The sequence below is a fragment of the Thalassophryne amazonica genome, chromosome 5 (assembly GCF_902500255.1).
Source record: "Thalassophryne amazonica chromosome 5, fThaAma1.1, whole genome shotgun sequence".
Classification (NCBI taxonomy): domain Eukaryota; kingdom Metazoa; phylum Chordata; class Actinopteri; order Batrachoidiformes; family Batrachoididae; genus Thalassophryne; species Thalassophryne amazonica.
This window is the reverse complement of record NC_047107.1, coordinates 84,275,615-84,302,402: the sequence shown is the minus strand read 5'-3', so window position 1 is coordinate 84,302,402 and position 26,788 is coordinate 84,275,615. Positions and strand designations below refer to the sequence as shown.

Genomic DNA, 26,788 nt, shown 5'->3' with positions numbered 1-26,788 from the left:
TGTTTTCACAGTTTTTGCTCTATGGCAAGATGCATTATCATCTTGAAAAATGATTTCATCATCCCCAAACATCCTTTCAATTGTCCAAAATATCAACGTAAACTTGTGCATTTATTGATGATGTAATGACAGCCATCTCCCCAGTGCCTTTACCTGACATGCAGCCCCATATCATCAATGACTGTGGAAATTTACATGTTCTCTTCAGGCAGTCATCTTCATAAATCCCATCGGAACGGCACCAAACAAAAGTTCCAGCATCATCACCTTGCCCAATGCAGATTTGAGATTCATCACTGAATATGACTTTCATCCAGTCATCCACAGTCCACGATTGCTTTTCCTTAGCCCATTGTAACCTTGTTTTTTCTGTTTAGGTGTTAATGATGGCTTTCGTTTAGCTTTTCTGTATGTAAATCACATTTCCTTTAGGCGGTTTCTTACAGTTCGGTGACAGACGTTGACTCCAGTTTCCTCCCATTCGTTCCTCATTTGTTTTGTTGTGCATTTTTCGATTTTTGAGACATATTGCTTAAGTTTTCTGTCTTGACGCTTTGATGTCTTCCTTGGTCTACCAGTATGTTTGCCTTTAACAACCTTCCCATGTTGTTGTATTTGGTCCAGAGTTTAGACACAGCTGACTGAACAACCAACATCTTTTGCAACATTGCATGATGATTTACCCTCTTGTAAGAGTTTGATAATCCTCTCCTTTGTTTCAATTGACATCTCTCGTGTTGGAGCCATGATTCATGTCAGTCCACTTGGTGAAACAGCTCTCCAAGGTGTGATCACTCCTTTTTAGATGCAGACTAATGAGCAGATCTGATTTGATGCAGTGTTAGTTTTGGGGATAAAAATTTACAGGGTGATTCCATAATTTATTCCTCAGAATTGAGTGATTCCATATTTTTTTCCTCTGCTTGGTCTAAAAAAGTAACCGTTACTGACTGCCACAATCTTTTTTTTCTTGATTTCTTATAGTGTTCTTAAGCCAGAAAGTTGCCATTTGAAATGACTTTAGTTTTGTGTCATGTCTGTGATCTGCTTTTTTTCTACAAAATTAAACCACTGAATGAACATCCTCTGAGGCCAGTGATTCCATAATTTTTTGCCAGGGGTTGTATAATATAGATTTTGGCTTTCATCCCAGGCTTCACAAAATTTTTGCAAAATTTGTTTACTGCATATAAGTAATTGTGCTACTGAAATGACAAACAGACTACTTAAAACCTAGCTGCTAGATCTATCACAAGTTGTGAATGCTTGTGAAGTTGGAAGGAGCAGAAATGTGTCAGGTTTGAACAGGATGCACTCTGACTTACAGCTGGTGTCCAGGATTAATCGAATTCTCATCCACCACTCGGTCATACTCCAATCTAAAGTCCTCCAGCTCTCCGTTGTCTCCAAACGCTCCCCACTCTGTGTTCACACACATCCGGCCTTCCTCCCCCTCCACTAGCTCCACGGTTCGCATCTCCTCCATGTAACAGGCATTACAGCCCGTACCTGTCCACAGATACAGAGATCATACACACTCTCTCTCATCTAAAAGTTGTTGTTGTTGTGTGTGCACGTGTGCGTGTGAGGGTATTTAACATTGGTCGTGAGGCAAATGACGGTGTACATACCAACGATCATCCCAACTTCACAGCTGCGGTCCTCATAATAGCAGGAAATCATAGTGGCGACTGTGTCATTCACCATGGCAACCACATCCATCTCAAAAGTCCTGAATGACACGGCAGCATTAAAAAGCAACTAATACTGAATTTTTTAAAATCTAAGTTTCTTTTGATAAACCGTCGTTATGTAGTAGAAGATGTGACTTACCCCTCGTCTCTTAATAGCATCTCTCAGTAAACCCACAACGTTGTTTCCTTCTGCTCCAGAAGCCTTAAAGCCTTTGGTCCAGTTAAGCAGGATGCCCTTTGAGGAGAAAAAACACAATTTTTTATGACACAATCAATATTTTGCAAGTCTGGTAAAATAAAGGGGGGGGGGGACTGCTGTTTATTCTTCAATCAACAAAAAGCACCTGAATTATCTGATGTCAGCCTCTTTTAGTCACACTACAATTTTCTTTCAAATGCAGTGAGTTTAAATTAGCACTATAATGAAATCCATATATGTCAACATATCTGTGTCAACACAAAACACAATCTGAAGAATTTTATGTTATTTTTGAGTTATGCTGTTGGAGTGTTTTAGGCAAACAAACAATGTACATCCACTGACTGTATCTTTGAAATGTTAAATTTATGTAGATATGGATGTACATTCCCGGCCCATCCAGCAGGCGTCGGTGTTCAGCAGGTAGTAGCAAAGCATGTGACATGTTCCTTTTCATGCAGAATCTGGATCAGTGTTCGAAACATGGGTGTTTGAAGGTTTCAAACAGTGTTTTGAGTCTGTCGTGACTAATTTGCGGCATACATGCAATGTTTTACCATTTCCTTTCATACATACTACCAGTTGTTTAAAGTGGGCCTTCGGGATTTTCCAACCTATTTTTACACATTTTGGGGGGTATTTCTTCAATCGGGTCAAACATAAAATGGATTGGCACATTATTAATTGAAAACCAAACACTGTCACAGGCTAACAGGATGTATATACGTAATTGTACTGGATGGGGCAAGCTAAAAAAACTCAGTAAACTGCTTTTTATTCTTGGAGAGGTGAAGGCACTAGAATAAGGTAAGGAGTAATCTGTTTAAAGTGCAGGGAATTGTTGCCCTAATTAGCATATTTGTATATGTCATCATATTTATATTACCATAACATACACATTCTGAATATAAAATCTCTATAAAACTCATTTTTGAGTCATGACACTTAGAAAAAAAAATAATTTTAACCTCCCTCATTCATGTGCTGAACAACCCTAAAATGTAGGTTTTTTCAACCCTTCCAGGAGTTACCTATGATATAAGTATCAACTAACAACCATTTTTGCTGATATGTTACCCAGTTTCAACACAAAACAAATCACTTCATTCTCATTTGTATGCAAATATGCACACCAAACAACTTCAAATAATCTGTTCATTTCCTCCCCAAATTCACCTATTGTAGATATAAAAGTCTGTACTGAGGTATTGTATAGTTTTTTCATCTATGGTATAAGTATGACGTGCCCACCATTTATAGTTATTCACATTATGTAATCTTAATTAACATACAAATATATACACTTAACAATCATGCATTCTACTCATTTCATTTACTGCCCAGGGCAGTTATTCAGATATTGTATCATAAGAAAATTGTTGCTCATGCTTTACTAATATATGAATGTATACACCAGACAACCCAAAAATGGGATCACAATATTGACTCCCCATATCTATAACGTAAGTAAGAAGTGCCTACTGAAAATATATTCACAAGCAGCTCTCAAACATAATCAGATCATTTTCTCCCAAAGTATCAAGTGTCTGGCATGTACTGTTGCTGAATTGTGTTCAGAAGAATGTGAGAACAGAATGTCCTGAATACTACATGAGCAGAAAAATAGGACATACAATTGTAACGCACGTCTGTGTTAAACAGATGTTACCTTGTCAATGTCCTCATGTCGTACAGGAAAGGAGAAGGTAAAACCAAGAGGAAGCTTCCGGTGCTTGATGTGGTGTTTGTCCAGAAGTCTGACATACACTCTGCTATATAGTCAAATAACTGCAGAGATAGAAAGAAAGACGCTGTTATCAACATTGTTAATTACAGAAGATTCAGAGCTTTCAGACATGTTTGAACCCAGTCAATGGGTTTGGACCGTCATTAACAAAACCAAATCAGGAAACTAAAACGTTTCCATCAGAAACTGTCAAATCCAAGTAGTAACTATTAAAACCTGAAAATGGTATAGCTACAACTCACTAACCATTTCAGCAGTGCCGGTCATTGCATCTTCAGGAATGGAGTACATCTGGTGTTTGGTCTCTACCTTCCAGATCCTCTCCTCATCTTCACCTACTTTCACCAGCATGACACGGAAGTTTGTGCCTCCAAGGTCCAGAGCCAGAAGTCGCCACCTCTGATGTAACAGATACACATGAATGTAGGCACAGGATCCCGCTGCTCCAATTACAAACATTTACAGGATGTCATAAAAAAAAAGTAATTTTATGAGCTAACATGTACTGATCCCTCTGGGGTGGAGCAGACATAAGTTGGTAACATTTTGACACTGGCCTCCTCATGGGTCTCTAAGCGAAGCCCTCTGTTCATCTCACACTGCATCCTATTCATAATCTCTTTGAGCTCTTCTTTGGTCAGGCTGAACTCTGACAGGATCTGTTCTACCTGCAAGGAGAGGAGGTCAACCTGCTGTCAATCTGTTTGTTCATTTCAAAATGTTTGGCGAAAAGACCTCATTAAAAATGATTTAGGGACATTCATTAGAAGAAATGGAATATAGCATTCACGACTATCTGTTCATTAGTGTAATTACATGTAACAATGAATTAATGTGTTTTCATGTGCTCAGAATTAGCCCATTGTATCTACATGGGAGCAGACCCCCTCACGGAGGCCGACATGATGCACCGTCATGTTGGTACAGGAGCCCAAAGAGACAAACTTACTCTGCTTTTTGCAGACAGTGTATAGGGGAGCAACCATTGTGTTGCTCCCCTATACATTGTCTGCTGGTTGCTCATGGAGTCTAACCAGTTTGAAAACCTTTCATTTTGCGGAATGGAAAATGATACATATTGTTTATCACAAAAGAGGGGAAAAAAGGGAACATGAATCCCCGTTGCCAAAGAAGTGAAGACATGAAAATTGACACTAAATTCTACACATTGCAGTTTTAAACTGGGGAGCTGCACCTTGTCTAACATTCACACTTTAAAGCTTATTGCATGTGAACTAATGGTTGAGAGTGTATAGCAAGGAAGAAATGTGATTGCAAAAAATATAAGCTTCAGAGGCATCGCTTAATCTGCAGAAAGGTAAAATAGACATTTGAAGCTGCAGACTGAAACATGAATCTCACATGAAGATTTATTGACCACGTAGCTGACGTTGAATGGCATATCACCACCTGGTCGAGATGACAGCTGACACAAGGTATCTTCACCACTTTGACTTATCTTCTTGTGTGAGGTGAGTGGTAAGGACAGCACGTTGTCAGCTGCATTTATGCTCAGGTGAAGTGGGCTGGGAAAACACGTGCATAAGCCCACCCACTTCTGACTTCATCACACCATGGTGCCCGTGGAGTTCAAAAACATGGACAAAGGCCATTTTAGTTATTTCAGGAGACATTGTACTGCCCCACACTGATTCACTGAATTTGTGCTAATTTAAAAGTGAATTATGTATAACCTAATTTTGCTGGAACAATAAAGATCATGTCTTAATCTGAAAAAGTAGTCATAATAATTACTGATTACCTTGTTAGGGCATAACTGTTGTCACTGCACCATGTACACACTTTGACACAAACAGTACTAGAACCTCCTGAACAAAGACACTTGTAAACGCTGCATAACCTACACTAACTATATCACTTTGGCTTTTGGCTTCTCTCGTGCTTTGCTTGGAGTTGATCATGTGGATCAACGTGTTCATTGTTTTATGATGGATGCCCACCCTAATGTAGCCTCAAAGTGAAGGTTTTCAGATTAGGAGGCAAGTTAACTGCACCTGTACCTTCAACAAATTTGACAGAGCCTAATTCAGAAAATAATCTTTACTGGCATTTGCTTTTGATTACCATTTGTTGGTGGGAAAGCTACCCTGATTACAGCACTTGAGAAGCTGAGTGAGGAATCACAGCATTTGGGTTTGCAATTATCCCTGGATGAAAAATAAGGCTAGTATCTCACTGGACTGGAAATTCGCGCAGTTCAGTACAAGGTTCGCAGCCATTCACCATCCCCTCGCCTGAGTCTCAGGGTGGTGCCTGCTTGTCACATGATTTTTGAACAGACCAAAAAAAATTTGCGATAAACTCCCTTGCCAAATCTTCAGGTGTGCCCCTTGTACCCTCACCACAAAATCTCTGTGACTCAGAATGCGCACAGCACTTCTGAGAGGTGACACACATTTTTTCTTTTATATGATCAGCCACCACGTGTGCACATGCATGAGCGGCTGGATGCGTCCTGTCTGGCCACAGATGAGCTGCGCAAAATGGATTTTACTGTGTTTACCTCTTTTTATTTATTTATTTTTTTTTTTTGTGAGGACAGAAGTGGAACTTAATTTAATGCTGCCAACTGGCGGTAGCCCTCGTGCACGCAGGGACAATGGGCTACACCTGTGTGGAGAATGTGGATAAGGCAACTCGGATTGATTGTTTTTGTTTTATTGTCTGTGAGCAATGGAAGTTGAGAATGCAGCTCCTGGACATCATGAGTGGTTCAAATTTTTTCTTCTTCTTTTTTAAAGTATTATTTATTTATTATTAATTTCAGTGCAGGCCGCACAGTGGATTAGCGGTAAGCACTGTGCATCATAGTAAGAAGGCCAGGGTTCGATTCCCACCTGTGGCCTTTCTGTGTGGAGTTTTCATGTTCTCCCCGTGTTTGTGTGGGGTTCCCTACGGGTGCTCCAGCTTCCTCCCAGATCAAAGAACATGCAGTTTAGGTGAATTGGAAACTTTTTTAAATTGTGCATGTGGGTGTGAATGTGGTTGTTTGTCTATATGTGGCTCTGTGACAGACTGGTGTCCTGTCCAGGGTGTGCCCTGCCTCATGCCCTGTGACTGCTGGGAAAGGCGCCAGGCCCTCTGCAACCCAATCTTGGAAAAGCGCTTGAAGATGAGTGTGTGTGATATTTTCAGTGCTTTTACTGCCTAAAGTCAGGGGAATTTTCACACCCTCTTTTACATATAACAAAGCAATAGTCCACAGCCATCCTGAGCACTGTTTACACAAACATGTCATCATCTCACATCATCCGTGAGAGTGCCACACACCATGTCAGTGAATCTCACACAGTATGTGTGCAGACTGCTTGAGATTTGTGGCAGTATTTTTGCTGCCACTCTGGACAGCATTCACCAGACAGTCAGCTGCCATAACCACATGTGTTGGGAGGACCAATGCAGTGAGATACCATGTGAAAAAGCTGTCGGCCCTTTTAGCCTGTTCCAGGTGATTTTTGTGTCTCTGCCTCCTCTCCACCAGTCGTGCTTCATTGAATACTAGCCTAACCAGTGACCTAAGGTGATGACTGGATGTCTTTGGTGCCAGGTTTCTTTCCTGAGGATCCTTGCATACTGTTGGAATGACTGTGTCAAATGAACGGTTACTTGAGGAGATGGGGAGCATAACTGCCTTGTGAGGGAATCTCAGCTGTGACATTTTGGCCATTTGGCGTATTTCTCTGTGCATGATCCAGGTGTAGCACATGGCTCTCTAAGATGGATGGTTAGTTCGAGAGGTGGGGATGGACTAGATGTCTCCCTGGATGTTGTCTTCCTGTACCCAAGTCCTGGAAGCAGTGCCCATGGTCTCAGAACTGCTATAACCTGCCTTTTTATTCCAAGAAAATGAAAAAGCATAAAGCATTATATTTGCAAAAATGATTTGTAGCTTTTGTGTATTGGTCATAAACCAGGACATTTGCCCTAGAATCATTCAGAGAAGCATGGGCCACTCAGTGAGTTGCGTATATATTTGTAAAATTAGCAACATATCTAAAATTTGTAACAGCGAGGGATAAATGACCTCTAAAACCAACAATGGAGGATTGCAGGTGAAGGTCTCCTTTTGCTTATCAGCAGCAATGGTTTACTTTTAGCTCTGAACTCAGTGGTAACACTGACCCTCGTCCCTAGTGTCACGATTTCAGGATTTCACAGTGACACTGACCTGAAAATACACTGCACTGCACAGAGGCTAGGCTATTACATTACATGTAATTGCATCATATACATGCAACCACCAAATATAGGTGTACGTGTAACATTTTAAACATGGAGGTTCTATTTACGCTGTCCCTAAAGTCACCAAAAAGTACAAAATTTAAAAATCTTCACATGTACAGGCCTTTGTGTCTTCTTCATCCTTTCTACTGAATATATAATGCTGACAATACTGTATGATTATATGATACATCAGCTCAGCAGAATATCAAGGTACACGGTTACTGTGTTGGGTATTTAAAGTTTGGCACATTTTTGTCTTCATTTGAGCTGTGTGAGAGGAGAGAGGACACCAACATCTGAAGAAGGTCAAGGGGATGTCCACTTGTCGCCTGCAGTACAAAAATGGCTACCTTTGGGAGGTGGGGATGGACTGGTTCTCTGCCTGGGTGGTTGCAATCCAGGACCCATGGTATTTCCGTAGTATAGTAGACATGGTAGCGCATGACAACAGGACCTGCGCATGCTCCCAGACCTGACCTGAAACGACTTCAAATAATACATACGATTAAAGCAGCAGGACCTTCGTGGGGGACGACGGTGGGGATTGAACCCACGCGGCACGCACAAAAGACCGTTCCTCTACCAGGTCAGCCAAAGGGGAACTCCCCGTTAGCCAAGCTAGCGGGAACATCTTTTCAATTGGGACCCGGGACTTTCATCCCGCTACACACCTCCCCACCATTTTTGACTTTGTCCCAAAATCACAGGTGCATGTTAGCATACTCTGTGATTCACATCCTGTTCGTGACGCCAGATTGAAGCAGCAGGACCTTCGTGGCTGGGACGACGGTGGTGGATCGAACCCACGTGGCTCACACAAAAGGCCGTTCCTCTACCAGGTCAGCCAAAGGGGAACTCCCCGTTAGCCAAGCTAGCGGGAACGTCTTTTCAATTGGGACCCGGGACTTTCATCCATGTACACAAGTATAAGCAGAAAGCTGTCCAATTAGGTGTAATTCACATCAAATTGAAGCTGTAACTCTTTACTGTGACCTCTTGTTTATTATTTGCTTTCAAATTTGTGAATGTTATCTTGCAAAGATATCGGCATCGCAAATACCTCTGTGCAATTCTTTTCAGGTGTCTCTCGATGTCAAAGGTTGAGGATCCAGAGACAGTATGCCATTGCTGAGATAAGTGAATGTTTCTACAAGTTCACCACTTTCATCACATACAGATATACTTCTAATTGCCGCATCCAGGAAGTCAGTCAGTGAAAGTCTGGATTCTTGTCTTGATCCAGGAATATCACAAACTCAGACACTATGATTCCTCACTCAGCTTCTCAATAACGGCATGTCCTTGTGGCACTTGGTCTATTCAGAGGCTCCTTAAATCAAATCAAATCAAATCAATTTTATTTATATAGCGCCAAATCACAACAAACAGTTGCCCCAAGGCGCTTTATATTGTAAGGCAAAAGCCATACAATAATTACAGAAAAACCCCAACGGTGAAAACGACCCCCTATGAGCAAGCACTTGGCGACAGTGGGAAGGAAGGAAGGTGTGGCTTAAGGACTTTTAATTCATCTTATTAGCAACAGAACAGGTCTCAGCCTCGCTTCGTCTAAATTCTGGGTCTGTTAGTGAAGCTCAGAGCTAGCTGCTGGCAATCACCTTAATATTCTCTCTGCTTCCCAATTTACTGTCGGTGAACCCATACCTTAGGTGGAGTTATTTCTGGCTGACTGGTTCTGCTTTTTTCTCTGTCTGAGGCACTGAGGAGATATCCAGGGTGTGGTGTGCCCTTGGCTGTGGCGCCAATGACTGCGGGCTCACTTCAGTAATGCACTTTTTTTTATGCTATTTTTTTTTTCTGTTTTCTGCTACTTCAGCTTGGCAAAACTTTGTAAAAACCTTGTAACTGTGAGAATTGCCTAAGCAGTGGGTCACTCCTCTGAGTCTGGTCTGCTTGAGGTTTCTTCCTCAACATCATCAGAGGGAGTGTTTCCTTACCACTGTTGTCTGTGTGCTTGTTCTAGGGGTTGGTAAGGTTAGACATTACTTGTGTGATGCGCCTTGAGGCAGTTTTGTTGTGATTTGGTGCTGTATAAAAAATAAATTGAATTGAATTCACTTCTGGAATGACTTTGTGTCGAATAAGCAGTGACTCAGTGAGGAATATCAGTTGCATTGTGAATGACGCTCAGCTATGACATTTTGGCTATGTGGCACATTTCACTATGTACAGTGTAGTGGCTGGAGAAGGTCAAGGGGACGCTCACTCTTCACCTGGTTGTGGCAGATAAGTGGTTACCTTCAAGAAGTGGGAATGGACTGGTTGCCTGCCTGTGTGTTTGCCATCCAGGCAGACAACCACTTGAGGACCTGCCATCCACAACCCAAGGCAATTCCATGGTGCCATGGATGAGAACATGCTTGACATAGTGCATCTTCCCAGACTTGAAGACATTGCCCAGTGTATGATTTGTGTGAATGTACTAGTAGACACCAGTAATAATAATGATTTTGTTGTTTTCTAATAGTCTGAATGTCTCATATATCACATTATATCAAGGCTTTGAACTGGTGGAACAAAAACAAAAAGCAGAAACTTCTGGTATTTTGGTAGGAACAAAAACAAAACTCGTAACTTTATTATATTTTGTTAATGTTTCAGACCAGAACCATTTATTTAAAATAATGGTAACTGGTTAATACTGTTATTTTTTGTTCTTGAAAAGGTTTCCATTGGAAGTGACCCGGTGAGGTTGTTGTTGACAGGTGACAGGAAAAGTGCTGCGTCCTGTGTTTCACTCTGAAAAACGCACCCGGAGCAGACAAACTTTGATGGACTTCTTTAAAAACACTGCATTTATTCAGGTCATTATTATGCTTTTTGTTTGTTTGTTTGTTTGTCTGGTTAGATCAAATTGGATTTACTTTCATAGTGAGCAGAATTCTGAAGATACGCTGGCAGGAATATATTTCAACTTTTAAAATAACTTATTTTTCATGTTGTTGACAGGACAAAGTGCTGGAGATCTCTGGTTCAGGCTGAGAAACACACCTGGAGCAGACAAACACTGAGGGACTTCTTTAAAACTGCTGTTTCTTCGGTAATAAAGTATTTCCTAGACGTCATCTTCCAAAACAAGAACGTCTTCTTGTCAGGTTGTGATGATGAATCAGACTGAAATTACACAACAGGTCAGATTAAGGCTTTATATTTACTCAGTGTGTGAATGATTTTAATATTTGAAACAGTCAGAAAAGTACTATGAATGGTTGCGTGTGGACTGTAGTGTTTGATTTAGCTGCTGAACAAATCAATGAGCAGCAATGGGTTAGGCTGAGGGGAGCACAATGCAGTGTCTTTTAAAAATACACGAAACACACTGCTTTGATTTAAATATGCAATAAGTCTATTTCAGGTGATCAGCGCGGACCCTCTTTCTCTTAAAAGACTTTATTTTACTCAGTGTCCTGTTTTGGGAACTCTATTGTCTTCTTCTCCATTTTTCATGGGAGAGCTGCAGCGCCACATACAGGTCTCGCATATACAGTATTTTCAGTATCTCACAGCTGACATGAAATGTTATTAACTGCTCAGGAATGTCAGTTTTGGGGTAGAACCCAAAACCGGAAACGCTAAAATACCATTTCTGTTCAGGACAATCCAGTTGGGAAAAAAATTCTGTTTCAAAGCCCTGCTTTATGCACACCTAGTCAAATGTCAGCCTGACATATTTAGTATCAGAAACATGCATGGTGATAAACACATGAGGAGGTCATTGGGGTTAGTAGACAGAAAACCAATAAAAAACAAAAAACAAAACTGCACATTGTGTTTTGGAAATGTTTCATATATTGTATTTTACTCAACTGTTTTAATGAAAACAATGAAAATGTATTGTTGACTTACAGTACTTTAACTAAAAGTAATTTTTGTGCTGACAAAGTCACATTATAAGACTTAGGAAAAAAAGATTAATTAAAATGTGCTCAACAGGAACGCAATCTTGAAACGGCTTTAGCACGTGGAGGGAGAACAGACCGCTTCAGCTTGTGTTGCATCCATTTAGGGCTGAGAGCTGAATGTGTGCCAACAAGTACTTGTCAATGGCTGATTATCTGCTTAATTTAACCCACGGCTTGTTTGCACAGAGTCCTGCTTGATGGATCCTTGTTCAGCCAACTGTCCCTTACAAAGTAAACTTATGAGAAGCAGCCGTCATTTTATTCAGTTATACACAAAAAGGGAACACAACAAAGTGCAAACTTGTGTTAGAGCATGTGTTCAAACAATTTATGTTCCGACTATTTTACTACATGACAGATTCAATAAGGGAGGCACTGTGGCTCAGAGGTTAGCACTGTTGCCTCCCAGTGAAACAGTCATGGGACTGATTCCCACCTTGTCCTTTCTGTGTGTCCCTCTGGGTGCTCTGGCTTCTGAATTATTTGTGAATGGGTTTGTCTGTCTATATGTGTCGGCCCTGTGATAGACTGGCAGCCTGTCTAGGGTGAACCCCCCCACGCCTCCACCCAATTATTGATGGGATAGGCTCCAGCCCCCAGTGACCCATAGCTGGTAAGCAGGGTTCAGAAAATGGATGAATAAATTCAATAAGCTGAGCTATTGACACATACTATATTTATATCAATATTTACGTCTGCCAAGGACATAATAAAGTCATCAGCATTTATTTATTTGTCTGTCTGACTATGAGCAGGATTACATCAAAACTACTGAACAGATTTTGACGGAATTTTCACCACGAATAGACATTATGCCATAGAAAACTCTAATAAATTTTGGAGGTGATCTGGAGGATCCAGATTTTGGATCTAGATTTCACTTTATAGACTTTGAAGAATTAAGTAAAAAAAATTAAATAAAATTAAACGACTTCAAAACTACTACACGGATTTTGACTGAATTTTCATCACAGATAAATGTTAGGGCATGGAAGACTCCACTGCATTTTGGACGTGATCCGGATGTGGATTCTGGCTTAGGATTTCACTTTATAGGCTTTTTTTAAGGATTACATCAAAACCAGATTTGCACCACAGATAGATATTAGGCCATGGCAGCCGATCTGCTCTGTGTCAGCCTGATCCCGTCAGATCTCAGAAGCTAGCAGTGCGGGACCTGGTTAGTACTTGGATGGGAGACCTCTTTGGAACACCAGCGGCTGTGTATGTTTCTCCAGCTAACACTGGAGTTGCGTCAGGAAGGGCAGCAGGCATAAAACTTGTGCCAAATATCAATGCGGATCTGGCTGTATCCACTGTGGCAACACGAAACGGGAGCAGCCGAATGAACAACCATAGATATTAGGCCATGGAAGACTCCACTGAATTCTGGAGGTGATCCGGATCTGGATTAGTGGACGTTAGAAATCTCCCATTGCTTGTTAGTAGTATAAATTGTGTTGTATATATATAATGATAGCTCAGTTCTTTCAGGTTATTTTGTTTTGGGTTTTTTTAGGGGGGGGTCTACCCGTAGTTGCTCAGGGTCTCCACAGTGGATCCTTGAGAGTTTCACATTGCGATTTGGCACACTTTTTATGCCAGATGCCCTTCTTGACATATCTCCAGTTCTACATGCAGCTCTGGTGTTTTGAAGTGGTCTCCCAGCCAAGTATTAATCAGCAACTACAGGATCATGTGTGTTCCGAGCAGCATGGCCACAACAAGCAACTGTACACTCTATTAAATAAAATTATAAGAAGTTTTACATAACTGAAGAAAGAGGCTCAAATCACCAGTGAAAACCCCAAGATGACAACTACTGATAGAACTAGAGGCATCAGATATACTCAACAAAAATAAACGCAACACTTTTGGTTTTGCTCCCATTTTGTATGAGATGAACTCAAAGATCTAAAACTTTTCCACATACACAATATCACTATTTCCCTCAAATATTGTTCACAAACCAGTCTAAATCTGTGATAGTGAGCACTTCTCCTTTGCTGAGATAATCCATCCCACCTCACAGGTGTGCCATATCAAGATGCTGATTAGACACCATGATTAGTGCACAGGTGTGCCTTAGACTGCCCACAATAAAAGGCCAGTCTGAAAGGTGCAGTTTTATGACACAGCACAATGCCACAGATGTCGCAAGATTTGAGGGAGCGTGCAATTGGCATGCTGACAGCAGGAATGTCAACCAGAGCTGTTGCTCGTGTATTGAATGTTCATTTCTCTACCATAAGCCGTCTCCAAAGGCGTTTCAGAGAATTTGGCAGTACATCCAACCAGCCTCACAACCGCAGACCATGTGTAACCACACCAGCCCAGGACCTCCATATCCAGCATGTTCACCTCCAAGATCATCTGAGACCAGCCACTCGGACAGCTGCTGAAACAATCGGTTTGCATAACCAAAGAATTTCTGCACAAACTGTCAGAAACCGTCTCAGGGAAGCTCATCTGCATGCTCGTCGTCCTCATCAGGGTCTCGACCTGACTCCAGTTCGTCGTCGTAACCAACTTGAGTGGGCAAATCCTCACATTCGCTGGCGTTTGGCACGTTGGAGAGGTGTTCTCTTCATGGATGAATCCCGGTTCACACTGTCCAGGGCAGATGGCAGACAGCATGTGTGGCGTTGTGTGGGTGAGCGGTTTTCTGATGTCAATGTTGTGGCTCGAGTGACCCATGGTGGCGGTGGGGTTATGGTATGGGCAGGCGTCTGTTATGGACGAAAGAACACAGGTGCATTTTATTGATGGCATTTTGAATGCACAGAGTACCGTGACGAGATCCTGAGGCCCATTGTTGTGCCATACATCCAAGAACATCACCTCATGTTGCAGCAGGATAATGCACGGCCCCATGTTGCAAGGATCTGTGCACAATTCTTGGAAGCTGAAAATGTCCCAGTTCTTGCATGGCCGGCATACTCACTGGACATGTCACCCATTGAGCATGTTTGGGATGCTCTGGACCGCGTATACGACAGCGTGTACCAGTTCCTGCCAATATCCAGCAACTTCGCACAGCCATTGAAGAGAGTGGACCAACATTCCACAGGCCACAATTGACAACCTGATCAACTCTATGCGAAGGAGATGTGTTGCACTGCATGATGAAAGGTGATAAAACTGCACCTTTCAGAGTGGCCTTTTATTGTGGGCAGTCTAAGGCACACCTGTGCACTAATCATGGTGTCTAATCAGCATCTTGATATGGCACACCTGTGAGGTGGGATGGATTATCTCAGCAAAGGAGAAGTGCTCACTATCACAGATTTAGACTGGTTTGTGAACAATTTGAGGGAAATGGTGATATCGTGTATGTGGAAAAGTTTTAGATCTTTGAGTTCATCTCATAGAAAATGGGAGCAAAACCAAAAGTGTTGCGTTTATTTTTTGTTGAGTGTAGAAATGTGACATTATCCACCTTTAAGAAAGCATGTCATCACCAGGGCAATGAAAGCGGTTAACCACGGAGGAATCCATTATCCAAAAATGACATAAACAGGCTCTCCTTTAGGACTAGTGATCAAGTGGAAACTTTTAATTTTATTTTTTCTTAAATGTAATTTTTCAAGTAATAGCTTCTTTGTCGGCCAACAGCCTTTCATGTCATGTTGATGGAGTGCTGTTGATGGAACGATGTCACATTTGACATATGATGCCTTTATACCTTCATCAGTTTCTTAGTTGTGATCCTGAGGTTGTGGTGGATCTTTGGAACAAATGTTTATTACTGCAACTGTCAGGTCTTAAGTTTGGCATTTGCTGGTGGTAACATCAAACTTTTAAAGATGCCCTTAAGGAAGAACCTGATTTGCAAAGACCCACAATTTGCTCGTTGCATAATTCTTTAGTTTTATTTCCTGATCTTATACAAAATATAGCCTTGACTGTGCAGGTAAGCCCTTAAATACAGTCAAACTTTCCTGAAATACAACAAGAAAACCTTCAAATCGCTCACATTTACAGGATGAGAGGCCAAGACAGGTGAAAGAAAAAGACTTGATAGATAGATAGATAGATAGATAGATAGATAGATAGATAGATAGATAGATAGATAGATAGATAGATAGATAGATATGATAGATAGATAGATAGATAGATAGATAGATAGATAGATAGATAGATAGATAGATAGATAGATAGATAGAAGACTAACATACAGAGTTACAAATATATTATAAAAAATCAAATTTTTCCAACATTTTTCCTTTTTTATTGCTAAAAAAGGAAATGTTAAATGAACACAGAGAGATGCAGTATCTTGCAGGTGAGCATGGCATGACAAAGTACAGTATCACTGAAAACTAATAGTGAGCTTATTTTACCTTTTCCATTGTATCACCATGAGCCTTTTAAATCCTACACTGCTGACCATCGGCACTCTGCAGTGGAAGCTCTGCTCACGTCGACTGCTGCAGTTTTGAGGATGCTCAGAGACTTTGTGCGATTACGGTGCTTTCCCTCGCTGTCCGTTCAGTGTGACAGAAACATGTCCTTTCTATAGAGACTGTCTAACCATTCTGGCACTCTCTTAATATGTTTGCACTGTATAAAGTTAAATTTGGCTGTAAGTCTATTTTTAAGGCTTGTAATTGTTAAACTATGACAAATTGGAAGTCATTGCTGCACATATACATTTTAAAAAGAACTATGAGTTCATCTTCATTCTTGCAGGTTGCATCTACACTGGAACACTAGTTTGCCATGTGTCAGCAGTCAATGAAACAAGCAAAATAAGACTGAGCATTAAAATTCCCATCATGGCAGTAATACACTGAGAAAATTTCAAAAACCTATTTAAGCTATGCAGCCACTACCTACACCCCCACTAGTTTGTACCAGCAATGAACTTTAGTCCTGTGCAGGGGGGAAAGCCAATTCTTTGCTTACTGCAGCAGATGCTCTGCCGCTTCTCGTATCAAAACATGTTCATTGCATTTCCTTGGAAATGAACTCCAGGCAGACTTTTATGGAAAACATTTACCAGAGTTAAGTGTCCATGAGTGCTACACATGATGTTGATGAGGGTGAAGGATTCTTCAGCCAGCACCTTCCCCACAGACAAATCAGTTCTCATGCCACCTGGAGAGCAAAGAAAAGAAAAGAACACCAAAATATCCAGCCACACCCCCCCCAACACACAACAGCAACTCCACTAAATAAAGACAAAACTTCCTGAAATTTACTGTAGTAATTGTGGATGAGCTAAAGTATAAATGAAGATAAAACACTTGATGGTAGGGTGCAATTCCAGCTATAAAGAAAGGGGATACAAATTCTGGCAGGCTGACAGATGGTGGCTGCCAGAAAATGTATCCCCTATGCAACTCCACAAAATAAAGACAAAACTTCCTGAAATTTACTGTAGTAATTGTGGATGAGTTAAAGTATAAATTAAGATAAAACACCTGATAGTAGGTTGCAATTCCAGCTATAAAGATAGGGGATACAAATTCTGGCAGGTTGACGATGGTGGCTGCCAGAAAATGTATCCCCTATGCAACTCCACTAAATAAAGACAAAACTTCTTGAAATTTACTGTAGTAATTGTGGATGAGCTAAAGTATAAATGAAGATAAAACACCTGATGGTAGGGTGCAATTCCAGCTATAAAGATAGGGGATACAAATTCTGGCAGGCTGACAGATGGTGGCTGCCAGAAAATGTATCCCCTATGCAACTCTACTAAATAAAGACAAAACTTCCTCAAATTTACTGTAGTAATTATGGATGAGCTAAGGTATATATCGCTATGAAACACCCGATGGTAGAGTGCAATATCAGTAATAAAGATAGGGGATACAAATTCTGGCAGGCCGACAGATGGTGGCTGCCAGAAAATGTATCCCCTATGCAACTCCACTAAATAAAGACAAAACGTCCTCAAATGTACTGTAGGAATTGGGTATGAGCTAAAGTATAAATGAAGATAAAATACCTGATGGCAGGATGCAATTCCGCTATAAAGATAGGGATACCAATTCTGGCAGGCTGACAGATGGTGACTGCCAGAAAATGTATCCCCTATACAACTCCAATAAAAAAGACAAAACTGCCTGAAATTTACAGTAGTAATTGTGGCTGAGCTAAAGTACAAATGAAGATGAAACAGCTGATGGTAGGGTGTAATACCAGCTATAAATGTAGCGGGATGAAAGTCCCGGGTCCCAATTGAAAAGACGTTCCCGCTAGCTTGGCTAACGGGGAGTCCTCTTTGGCTGACCTGGTAGAGGAACGGTCATTTGTGCGAGCTGCGTGGGTTTGATCCCCCACCGTCGTCCCGGCCACGTAGGTCCAGCTGCTTCATGTGTAGCAGGATGAAAGTCCCAGGTCCCAATTGAAAAGGCGTTCCCGCCAGCTTGGCTAACGGGGAGTTCCCCTTTGGCTGACCTGGTAGAGGAACGGTCTTTTGTGCGAGCCGCGTGGGTTCGATCCCCCACCGTCGTCCCGGCCACGTAGGTCCAGCTGCTCATGTGTAGCGGGATGAAAGTCCCGGGTCCCAATTGAAAAGACGTTCCCGCCAGCTTGGCTAATGGGGAGTTCCCCTTTGGCTGACCTGGTAGAGGAATGGTCTTTTGTGCAAGCCACGTTGGTTCGATCCCCACCGTCGTCCCGGCCACGTAGGTCCTGCTGCTTCAATCTGGCGTCACGAACAGGATGTGGGTCACAGAGTATGCTAACATGCACCTGTGACTTTGGGACGAAGTCAAAAATGGTGGGGAGTGTAGCGGGATGAAAGTCCCGGGTCCCAATTGAAAAGACTTTCCTGCTAGCTTGGCTAACGGGGAGTTCCCCTTTGGCTGACATGGTAGAGGAACGGTCTTTTGTGCGAGCCGCGTGGGTTCGATCCCCCACCGTCGTCCCAGCCACGTAGGTCCTGCTGCTTCATAAAGATAGGAGATACAAATGCTGGCAGGCTGACAGATGGTGGCTGCCAGAAAATGTTTCCCCTATGCAACTCCACTAAATAAAGACAAAACTTCCTGAAATTTACTATAGTAATTGTGGATGAGCTAAAGTATAAATGAAGATAAAACACCTGATGGTAGGTTGCAATTCCAGCTATAAAGATAGGGGATACAAATTCTGGCAGGCTGACAGATGGTGGCTACCAGAAAATGTATCCCCTATGCAACTCCACTAAATAATGACAGAACTTCCTGAAATTTACTGCAGGAATTGTGGATGGGCTAAAGTATAAAGAAAAAAAACACCTGATGGTAGTTGCAATCCAGCTATAAAGATAGGGGACACATTCTGGCAGGCCGACAGATGGTGGCTGCCAGAAAATGTATCCCCTATGCAACTCTACTAAATAAAGACAAAACTTCCTCAAATTTACTGTAGTAATTGTGAATGAGCTAAGGTATATCACTATGAAACACCCGATGGTAGGGTGCAATATCAGTGATAAAGGTAGGGGATACAAATTCTGGCAGGCCGACAGATGGTGGCTACCAGAAAATGCATCCCCTATGCATCCCCTATGTAACCTTGTTTTTTTCTGTTTAGGTGTTAATGATGGCTTTCGTTTAGCTTTTCTGTATGTAAATCCCATTTCCTTTAGGCGGTTTCTTACAGTTCGGTCACAGACGTTGACTCCAGTTTCCTCCCATTCGTTCCTCATTTGTTTTGTGCATTTTCAATTTTTGAGACATATTGCTTTAAGTTTTCTGTGTTGATGCTTTGATGTCTTCCTTGGTCTACCAGTATGTTTGCCTTTAACAACCTTCCCATGTTGTTTGTATTTGGTCCAGAGTTTAGACACAGCTGACTGTGAACAACCAACATCTTTTGCAACATTGCGTGATGATTTACCCTCTTTTCAGAGTTTGATAATCCTCTCCTTTGTTTCAATTGACATCTCTCATGTTGGAGCCATGATTCATGTCAGTCCACTTGGTGCAACAGCTCTCCAAGGTGTGATCATCCTTTTTAGATGCAGACTAATGAGCAGATCTGATTTGATGCAGGTGTTAGTTTTGGGGATGAAAATTTACAGGGTGATTCCATAATTTATTTTAGAATTGAGTGAGTCCATATTTTTTTTTTCCCTCTGCTTGGTCTAAAAAAGTAACCGTTACTGACTGCCACAATTTGTTTTCCTGATTTCTTATAGTGTTTCTTAAAGCCAGAAAGTTGCCATTTGAAATGACTTTAGTTTTGTGTCATGTCTGTGATCTGCTTTTTTTCTACAAAATTAAACCACTGAATGAACATCCTCCGAGGCCGGTGATTCCATAATTTTTGCCAGGGGTTGTATAAGCATGCACTACTGGCTACAAAGCAGGCCTATTACTCTGATTTAATCAACAAAAACAAGCATAACTCAAAGTTCTTGTTTGACACAGTGGCAACACGTATTCATGGACAACCACCTATAAGTTGCTCTCCTTTGGATCACTTCAAGAAGAAAATAAATGACATTAGGTTAAACATATCCCAGCATGCCTTTTTGAGACTGGTGCCATCACTGAGGTTTTACCTAGATTTACAGAATTTGATAGCATCTCACCAGGCATGGTGAAACTCGTAATGTCTACAAAAAGCATGACCTGCTTATTTGATCCTATACCAACAAAACTATAGGCCTATATCAAATCTATCAGTCTGGTCTAAAATTCTGGAAAAGGTGGTTTCACAGCAGCTCGTGGATCACCTTACTAAAAATACTCTTTTTGAGCCACTGCAGTCTGATTTCAGAAAATATCATTCCACAGACACAGCTCTCACTAAAGTAGTGAATGATCTTCTGCTTGCAATGGATTTTGACACCACTACAGTTTTAGTGCTGTTAGATGTTGTGTTTGATACCGTGGATCACCATATTCTACTCAATAGGCTAGAGAATCATTTTAGGATTACTGGGAGTGCCCTTGCATGGTTGACATCATACCTGCCCAGTCGTTCTGTGTTTTGTACAATAGCACTACCTTTAATCTTCGTGACATGAAAATTGGGGTTCCACAGGGGTCTGTCTTAGGCCCCCTCTTCTCCCTTTATATAGCATCCCTTGGAGACATATTGTAGCATTTTGGGATTGCCTTTTATTGCTATGCTGATGATACTCAGTTATACTTGCCAATAACTGCTGGTAATCTCATCCACATAAAATCCTTAGAGGATTGCCTTGCATCAGTGAGAAGGTGGATGTCTAGCAATTTCCTACTTTTAAATCCAGACAAGACTGAAATGATGGTTCTTGGTCCAGTGAGACATCGGCATCAATTTGACTAGTTAACGCTTAGCCTAGGTTCGTGTGTCATACGTTACACTGACAAAGTGAGGAACCTTGGGGTCATTTTTTATTCTACGTTGTCCTTTGACCTCCACATTAGAGATATTACAAGGACTGCTTTCTTCCACCTGTAAAATATAGCGAAGATTTGTCCCATCCTGTGTATGTCTGATGTTGAGACTATGATTCATGCATTTGTTTCGTCTAAATTGGACTAATGCAATGTTCTATTTTCTGGTTCAGCAATAGGGGTCTCCAATGGGTTCAAAATGCTGCTGCCAGATTTTTGGCAGGAAGCAGAAAGTTTGACCACATTACACCCATTCTGGTGTCTCTTCACTGGCTTCCTGTCCCTGTGAGATTAGATTTTAAGGATCTGTTACTAACGTATAAAATTGTTCACGGACCGGCACCTCCCTACTTCGCTGACCTAATTAAACCCTACGTACCGGCCCAGGCTCTGCATTCCCAGGGTGCAGGACTACTTTGTGTCCCTAGGGTGAATAAAAAGTCTGCAGGTCACAGAGCTTTCTCTTATCATGCACCTGCTTTGTGGAATGATCTCCCTGCATCATTAAACCAGTCAGATTCTGTAGAGACTTTCAAGTCCAGACTTAAGAAGCACTTATTTTCCCTTTTGTATGACTAGCATACTTTCTACTCTCTTAAATCCATTTTATTAGTAAAGAGAGCAGGCCCCGGCCTTAACTTTATCTAAAGTCTGGGTCTTTAGTGAAGCTTAGGGCTAGTGGCTGGCGATCACCTTATTATTTCTTCTGTTCTTCTTGTTGCTAAATGCTGATAAATTATACTGTATTTGTTGTCTTTCTACCACCTGATTCTGTTTTTTCTCTCTGTTTAAGGTGTGGCTCCATCCAGAGATGGAAGTTGGTGTTTCCTTCTGCAGGCCTCCCATCTTGTGCACCAGCATGGACTCCCAAAATTTCCTGTATAACTTCCTCTATTGTGTCAGTAGCATGGCCCAAGCAGAGGAAGTGTTTCCTTACGACTGTCGCCTGTGTGCTTGCTCTAGGGATTCGTAAGGTTAGACCTTGCTTGTGCTAAGTGCCTTGATGCAACTTTGTTGTGATCTGGCACTATATAAATTAAAATAAATGGAATTGAACTGAAATTTATGGAGCTGTTGTTGAAATGTACAACTGTATTTATTAAAGTACACAAACCATCCTGTTTGTGCTGATATTTTACACCATAGTCATCCTTCATCAAACACAGTAGAGACACACACCATGCATCTACAATACACAAAAATAGCCTTCATTTCACCTAAAGGCTCATTGGTGGTCACTGTTAAATATGGATGCAGACGGAGACGTTTGCCACACTCTGTGTTCATTTCATCCATATTTGTGTCTGTTTTCTGAAAGGACATGGCTACAGGTACAAGACATTTCTGTGCAGTGATGTTCCGACAGGCTAACTGGCTACAACAAAACCCAGGAGCACCATGCGGTGAGTAATAATGGATTGCAAAGCTGCTATTTCATCAGACTGGGCCACTAGTAGTAGTAATGCAGTACATAGTCAATTGTCACAGCCATTCAGACTGACTGAGCCACACTGCTCAGACATGTCTTGTACATGTAGCCACGTACTTTCTCAAAGCTTACAGATACAGACAAAAATTGAGCAGCACCCCTGGGCAGTGTTGGCAAAATTCAAGCAAGACACAACTCTAGGAAAAAGTACTGTATTTTCCAGAGTATAAGTTGCAGGTTTTTGTTTTTTTTTACTTTGGGAGGTCCTGTGGCTTATACTTCAGTGTGACTTATTATATAGGTATATAGGTGGGGCTTATATTGTAAAAATAATGGCTATTTCTATAGGGCTCTCCCAGGATGCCAATAATAAAAGTACACCACAACAATGCACAAAAATCCAAAATCATAGACCTGATAATACAGAAAAAAGGTGTAACTTATACTCTGGTGCAATGTATCCTCAGAAAAATGCAGTAAACAGCGACAATACTTAGCGCTAATTGTCTGTATTTTTGTACTGTACTATATTTTTCTATATTGCACCATATATATATATATATATATATATATATATATATATATATATATATATTTTTTTTTTTTTTTCAAGGAATTTCTTTCTTGAAAACATCATTGCAATTATTTTACTGAGGAACAATTCAGGCAAAATTCCTTTACAAATGGGGCATTCTCTATTATGCATTTTAATATCAGAAGCCTTCCTATGAACTTTTCCATAATGCAGGACTGTTTGAAAATTGCTAACAAATAGTTTTCAGTTGTTGCAGTTACTGAGACGTGGTTAAGAGACGAGTATGTTGATTCTGTCCAGCTGGAGGGTTATGATTTTTTATTTTTTTTGCCACAAATAGGGCAAATAAGCGGGTGGTGTGGCTCTTTACGTCAGATCTAATCACTACTGTGAAATCATTCCGAATATGTCATTTTCCTTGGGCGGTTTTATGGATGTGTTACTGTGGAGATTATTTGAGAAAAATCAAAAACATAATTATAAGTTGTATTAGCAGAGTTCCCAGATCAAACATTTTTGTAGAGAAAATGACTGAAATGTACAACTCAGTTAAAAACAATAAGCTTTTACTTGTTTGTAGAGACTTTCACATAGATTTTCTAAATCCACATGGGCATATTCAAATAGCGGAATTTTTAGATTCCTTGTTCTGTATAGGATTATATCCAGCAATAACACACCCAACCAGGATTACTATGAATACATCAACGCTTATTGACAACATACTGACAAATGTTCTTGCTGTTCTTTAATGGGTGGATTACTTATTAGTGACATCATTGATCACTTGCTGGTTTTTGTTGTTTACAATTCTTTAGTTGATAATGTTGATCATATTGACACTCCAAAAATAAAAATAAAAAATAACTGAGGAATCTATGGCCAATCTTAGAACAGAGTTATCACACCAACACTGGCATGGCATCTATATTGAAGACATTGACCAATCATATGAATCATTTATTTCCATTATCTCCAAGTTGTATGATAAACATTGCCCACATGTATTAAATGCTGGTCACAAGCGAAATATTGACAAACCTTGCATCACTAAGGGACTGCTAAGAAAGAAAAAAGAAAAGTGTAAAAAGAAAATTTTTTTGTATAAGTAGTTTTTAAAGCTTAGAACAACTGAGGCTGAGAGTAAATACAAGACATATAATAACAAGTTAACCAACATCATGCGATCTTGTAAAAGGCAGTATTATAGTAATATATATATATATATTATAGTATTGGAAAAAATAAATGGGAGCTCCATCCAGAGATGGGTGTGGTATTTGTGCTGGAGACCCTCCTGTCCTGTGCACCAACAGCATTTCCTGTATATTCGTTTTGTGAATTGTTCTGTAATTTATGTCTGTCGCATGGCCCAAGCAGAGGGTCACCCCTTTGAGTCTGGTCTGCTTGAGGTTTCTTCCTCAGAGGGAGTTTTTCCTTACCACTGCTGCTCTGGGGGTTAGTAAGGTTTACTTGTGTGAAGTGCCTTGAGGCAACTCTGTTGTGATTTGGCGCTATATAAATGAAAATAAATTGAAATTGAAAATTGAAACTACATTACAATACAAATTATGTATAAAGTTAAAAATAAACTGTTGCCACAACATGTCCAGGATCTGTTTAAACTGAGGAACTCCAGTTATAACTTGAGAGGAATTTTGTTTTGTTTTTTGAGAAACTGAAGATCCGAACTACTGCAAAGAGTCACTGTGTCTCTGTTAAAGGGGTTAACACCTGGAACAACTGTCCTGACAACATTAAAGTACTTGGTACTTTGGTGGACTTTAGGAGGCACTACAAGAATTATAAAATTTCTCGTTATAGTTGAAAATTTGGGTTTATTGTTTTTGTTATTGCTTCTTGGATTGTGTGTTGTGTGACACTGTGTGTCTGGTAGTATTCTGAAAATTGTGTTTATGCTTGCATGCTTGTATAAATGTGTATATAATTATTTTTAGTATAAGGGGTGGGCATTTATAAGCTTTACTTCTGCCCTCACCCTTTCGGCCACACGGGATCTTTGTAAAGTTGTTTTGTTGTGTTTTTTGTTGTCGAACTGTGTGCTTAATTAATTCATTCATTCATTCATTATATATATAATATATATATATATATATATATATATATATAATATATATATATATATATATATATATATATATATATATATATATATATATATAATGAAGTATTAATGGCCTCCACCATTACTACATTTTTGGTAGCTTTGCAGGAGATAGTTTATTACGACCTCGTCAACTGTTGCCATGTTTAATGTTACTAGAAATGTTTGACTCTGTGCAGTGCCCACTAATGGATGTATTGCTTAACATCCATGCCAATGTAAAGCATATGGATGCGGTGGTGTTTAAAATGAATGGATAGAATTACTTAGGTAAATAGAGCATAAATGAGCCTTAACTGTGCTTCAGCAGGAAGCCAACTTTAAATGTTCATAAATATGTAGAGATTTCTACAAGATTAACTTTTTTATCTAATTCTAGAGAGAAGTCTTTATGGTCTAAGACATTTTCTGACTGTGTGTCGCTTTCCTGTGCGCACACATCCCTCAGACAGAGTCAAAAATAAATAAAACAGCCAAGCAGCACATCTGTAGATGACCAAATTTTCAGCTCAGATTTCAGCTCTTCTGGCTTTCCTCAGTCTTCGGCTCACAGCGTCTCTACTGCGTCAGCACGCAGTTCGCCATCTTGCACGCCACAGCTGAGATCAGAGCAGCGCCTCGACCGCTGCCCTCCTCTGACTGGATGAAGGTGATGTCACAGTCGGGCATCAGCTCTCTGACCAGTTTATGGAACCTCTCACGGAAGCTGAGGAAACACCACACTTACAGTCAGACTTACAGTAGACTGTTTGTCTACGTTCTCCGTGGACAATGTCAACAAATTGGTTCTGTTCTTATTCCTTAGAAAAAGACAAAGTTAATCATAGTCATATTTCTTGGAATGATATTTCTAAGTCTTATCCATGATTGATACAGACAGCAGCAACAAGAGAAAAGATTTTATGTTCAACTAGGTGATGTTTGACGGTTTGGGGTGCTCACCGGTAGTGCATCTTGTAGACTGAACCGTCCACCCCCACTGTGATCTTCAGGGCCTCCTGGCCGCGTCGCTCCCTCATCAGGTTGATGACACCAGCCAGGCCCGCAGCGCACAGATGAGCAGAGCGAGTAGAAATGCTCTCGCACACCAGGTGCACGATGTCACAGTCCAGCTCTGATGGCAGCACGCCCAGCGAGGACAGAATATTGTAGATGTGCTTTCGGTCCACAGAGTCACTAGTTTATTTAAAACAAAATACAAAGGGAAAGATATCAGTTGCGTCTTCATGGGATTTTACACATCATGATTTCTTTGTCATTTTATAACCTTTCCAAAACAGTTCCACTATTTCTGTCATATTGCTCACTGATATGATCACTATTAGTACTGTGTGTTACTGTATACACATATGTGTATAACAGGTCAGAGGTCAGTGATGCTCACCTCTCCACCTGTGACACGTAACGAGTCTCAAAGCTTCCACGTGTCTTCAGCAGCTCTGAGGCTTCACCGTTAAACAGCAAGTCCTCGTTGACCAGCTTCATCAGAACCAGCCTCACCAGCTCCCCCATGTACTTCCCACTGATCAGCTTCTCATAACTGCAGAGGGGAGAGGAAGAGCCAG

At 40.8% G+C, this 26,788-nt stretch overlaps 1 protein-coding gene across 1 annotated transcript in view; it reads right to left on the bottom strand.

Moving 5' to 3' along the window:
* gck (glucokinase (hexokinase 4)) overlaps window positions 1-26,788 on the bottom strand; it is a 53,112-nt gene that overhangs the window by 5,540 nt on the left and 20,784 nt on the right. Inside the window, 11 exon segments of the mRNA XM_034169586.1 lie at window positions 1,326-1,509; window positions 1,632-1,735; window positions 1,838-1,929; window positions 3,563-3,645; window positions 3,648-3,681; window positions 3,887-4,039; window positions 4,147-4,308; window positions 5,019-5,166; window positions 25,786-25,929; window positions 26,166-26,399; window positions 26,608-26,763. Of these exon segments, the coding sequence (XP_034025477.1) occupies window positions 1,326-1,509; window positions 1,632-1,735; window positions 1,838-1,929; window positions 3,563-3,645; window positions 3,648-3,681; window positions 3,887-4,039; window positions 4,147-4,308; window positions 5,019-5,166; window positions 25,786-25,929; window positions 26,166-26,399; window positions 26,608-26,763 (1,494 nt within the window).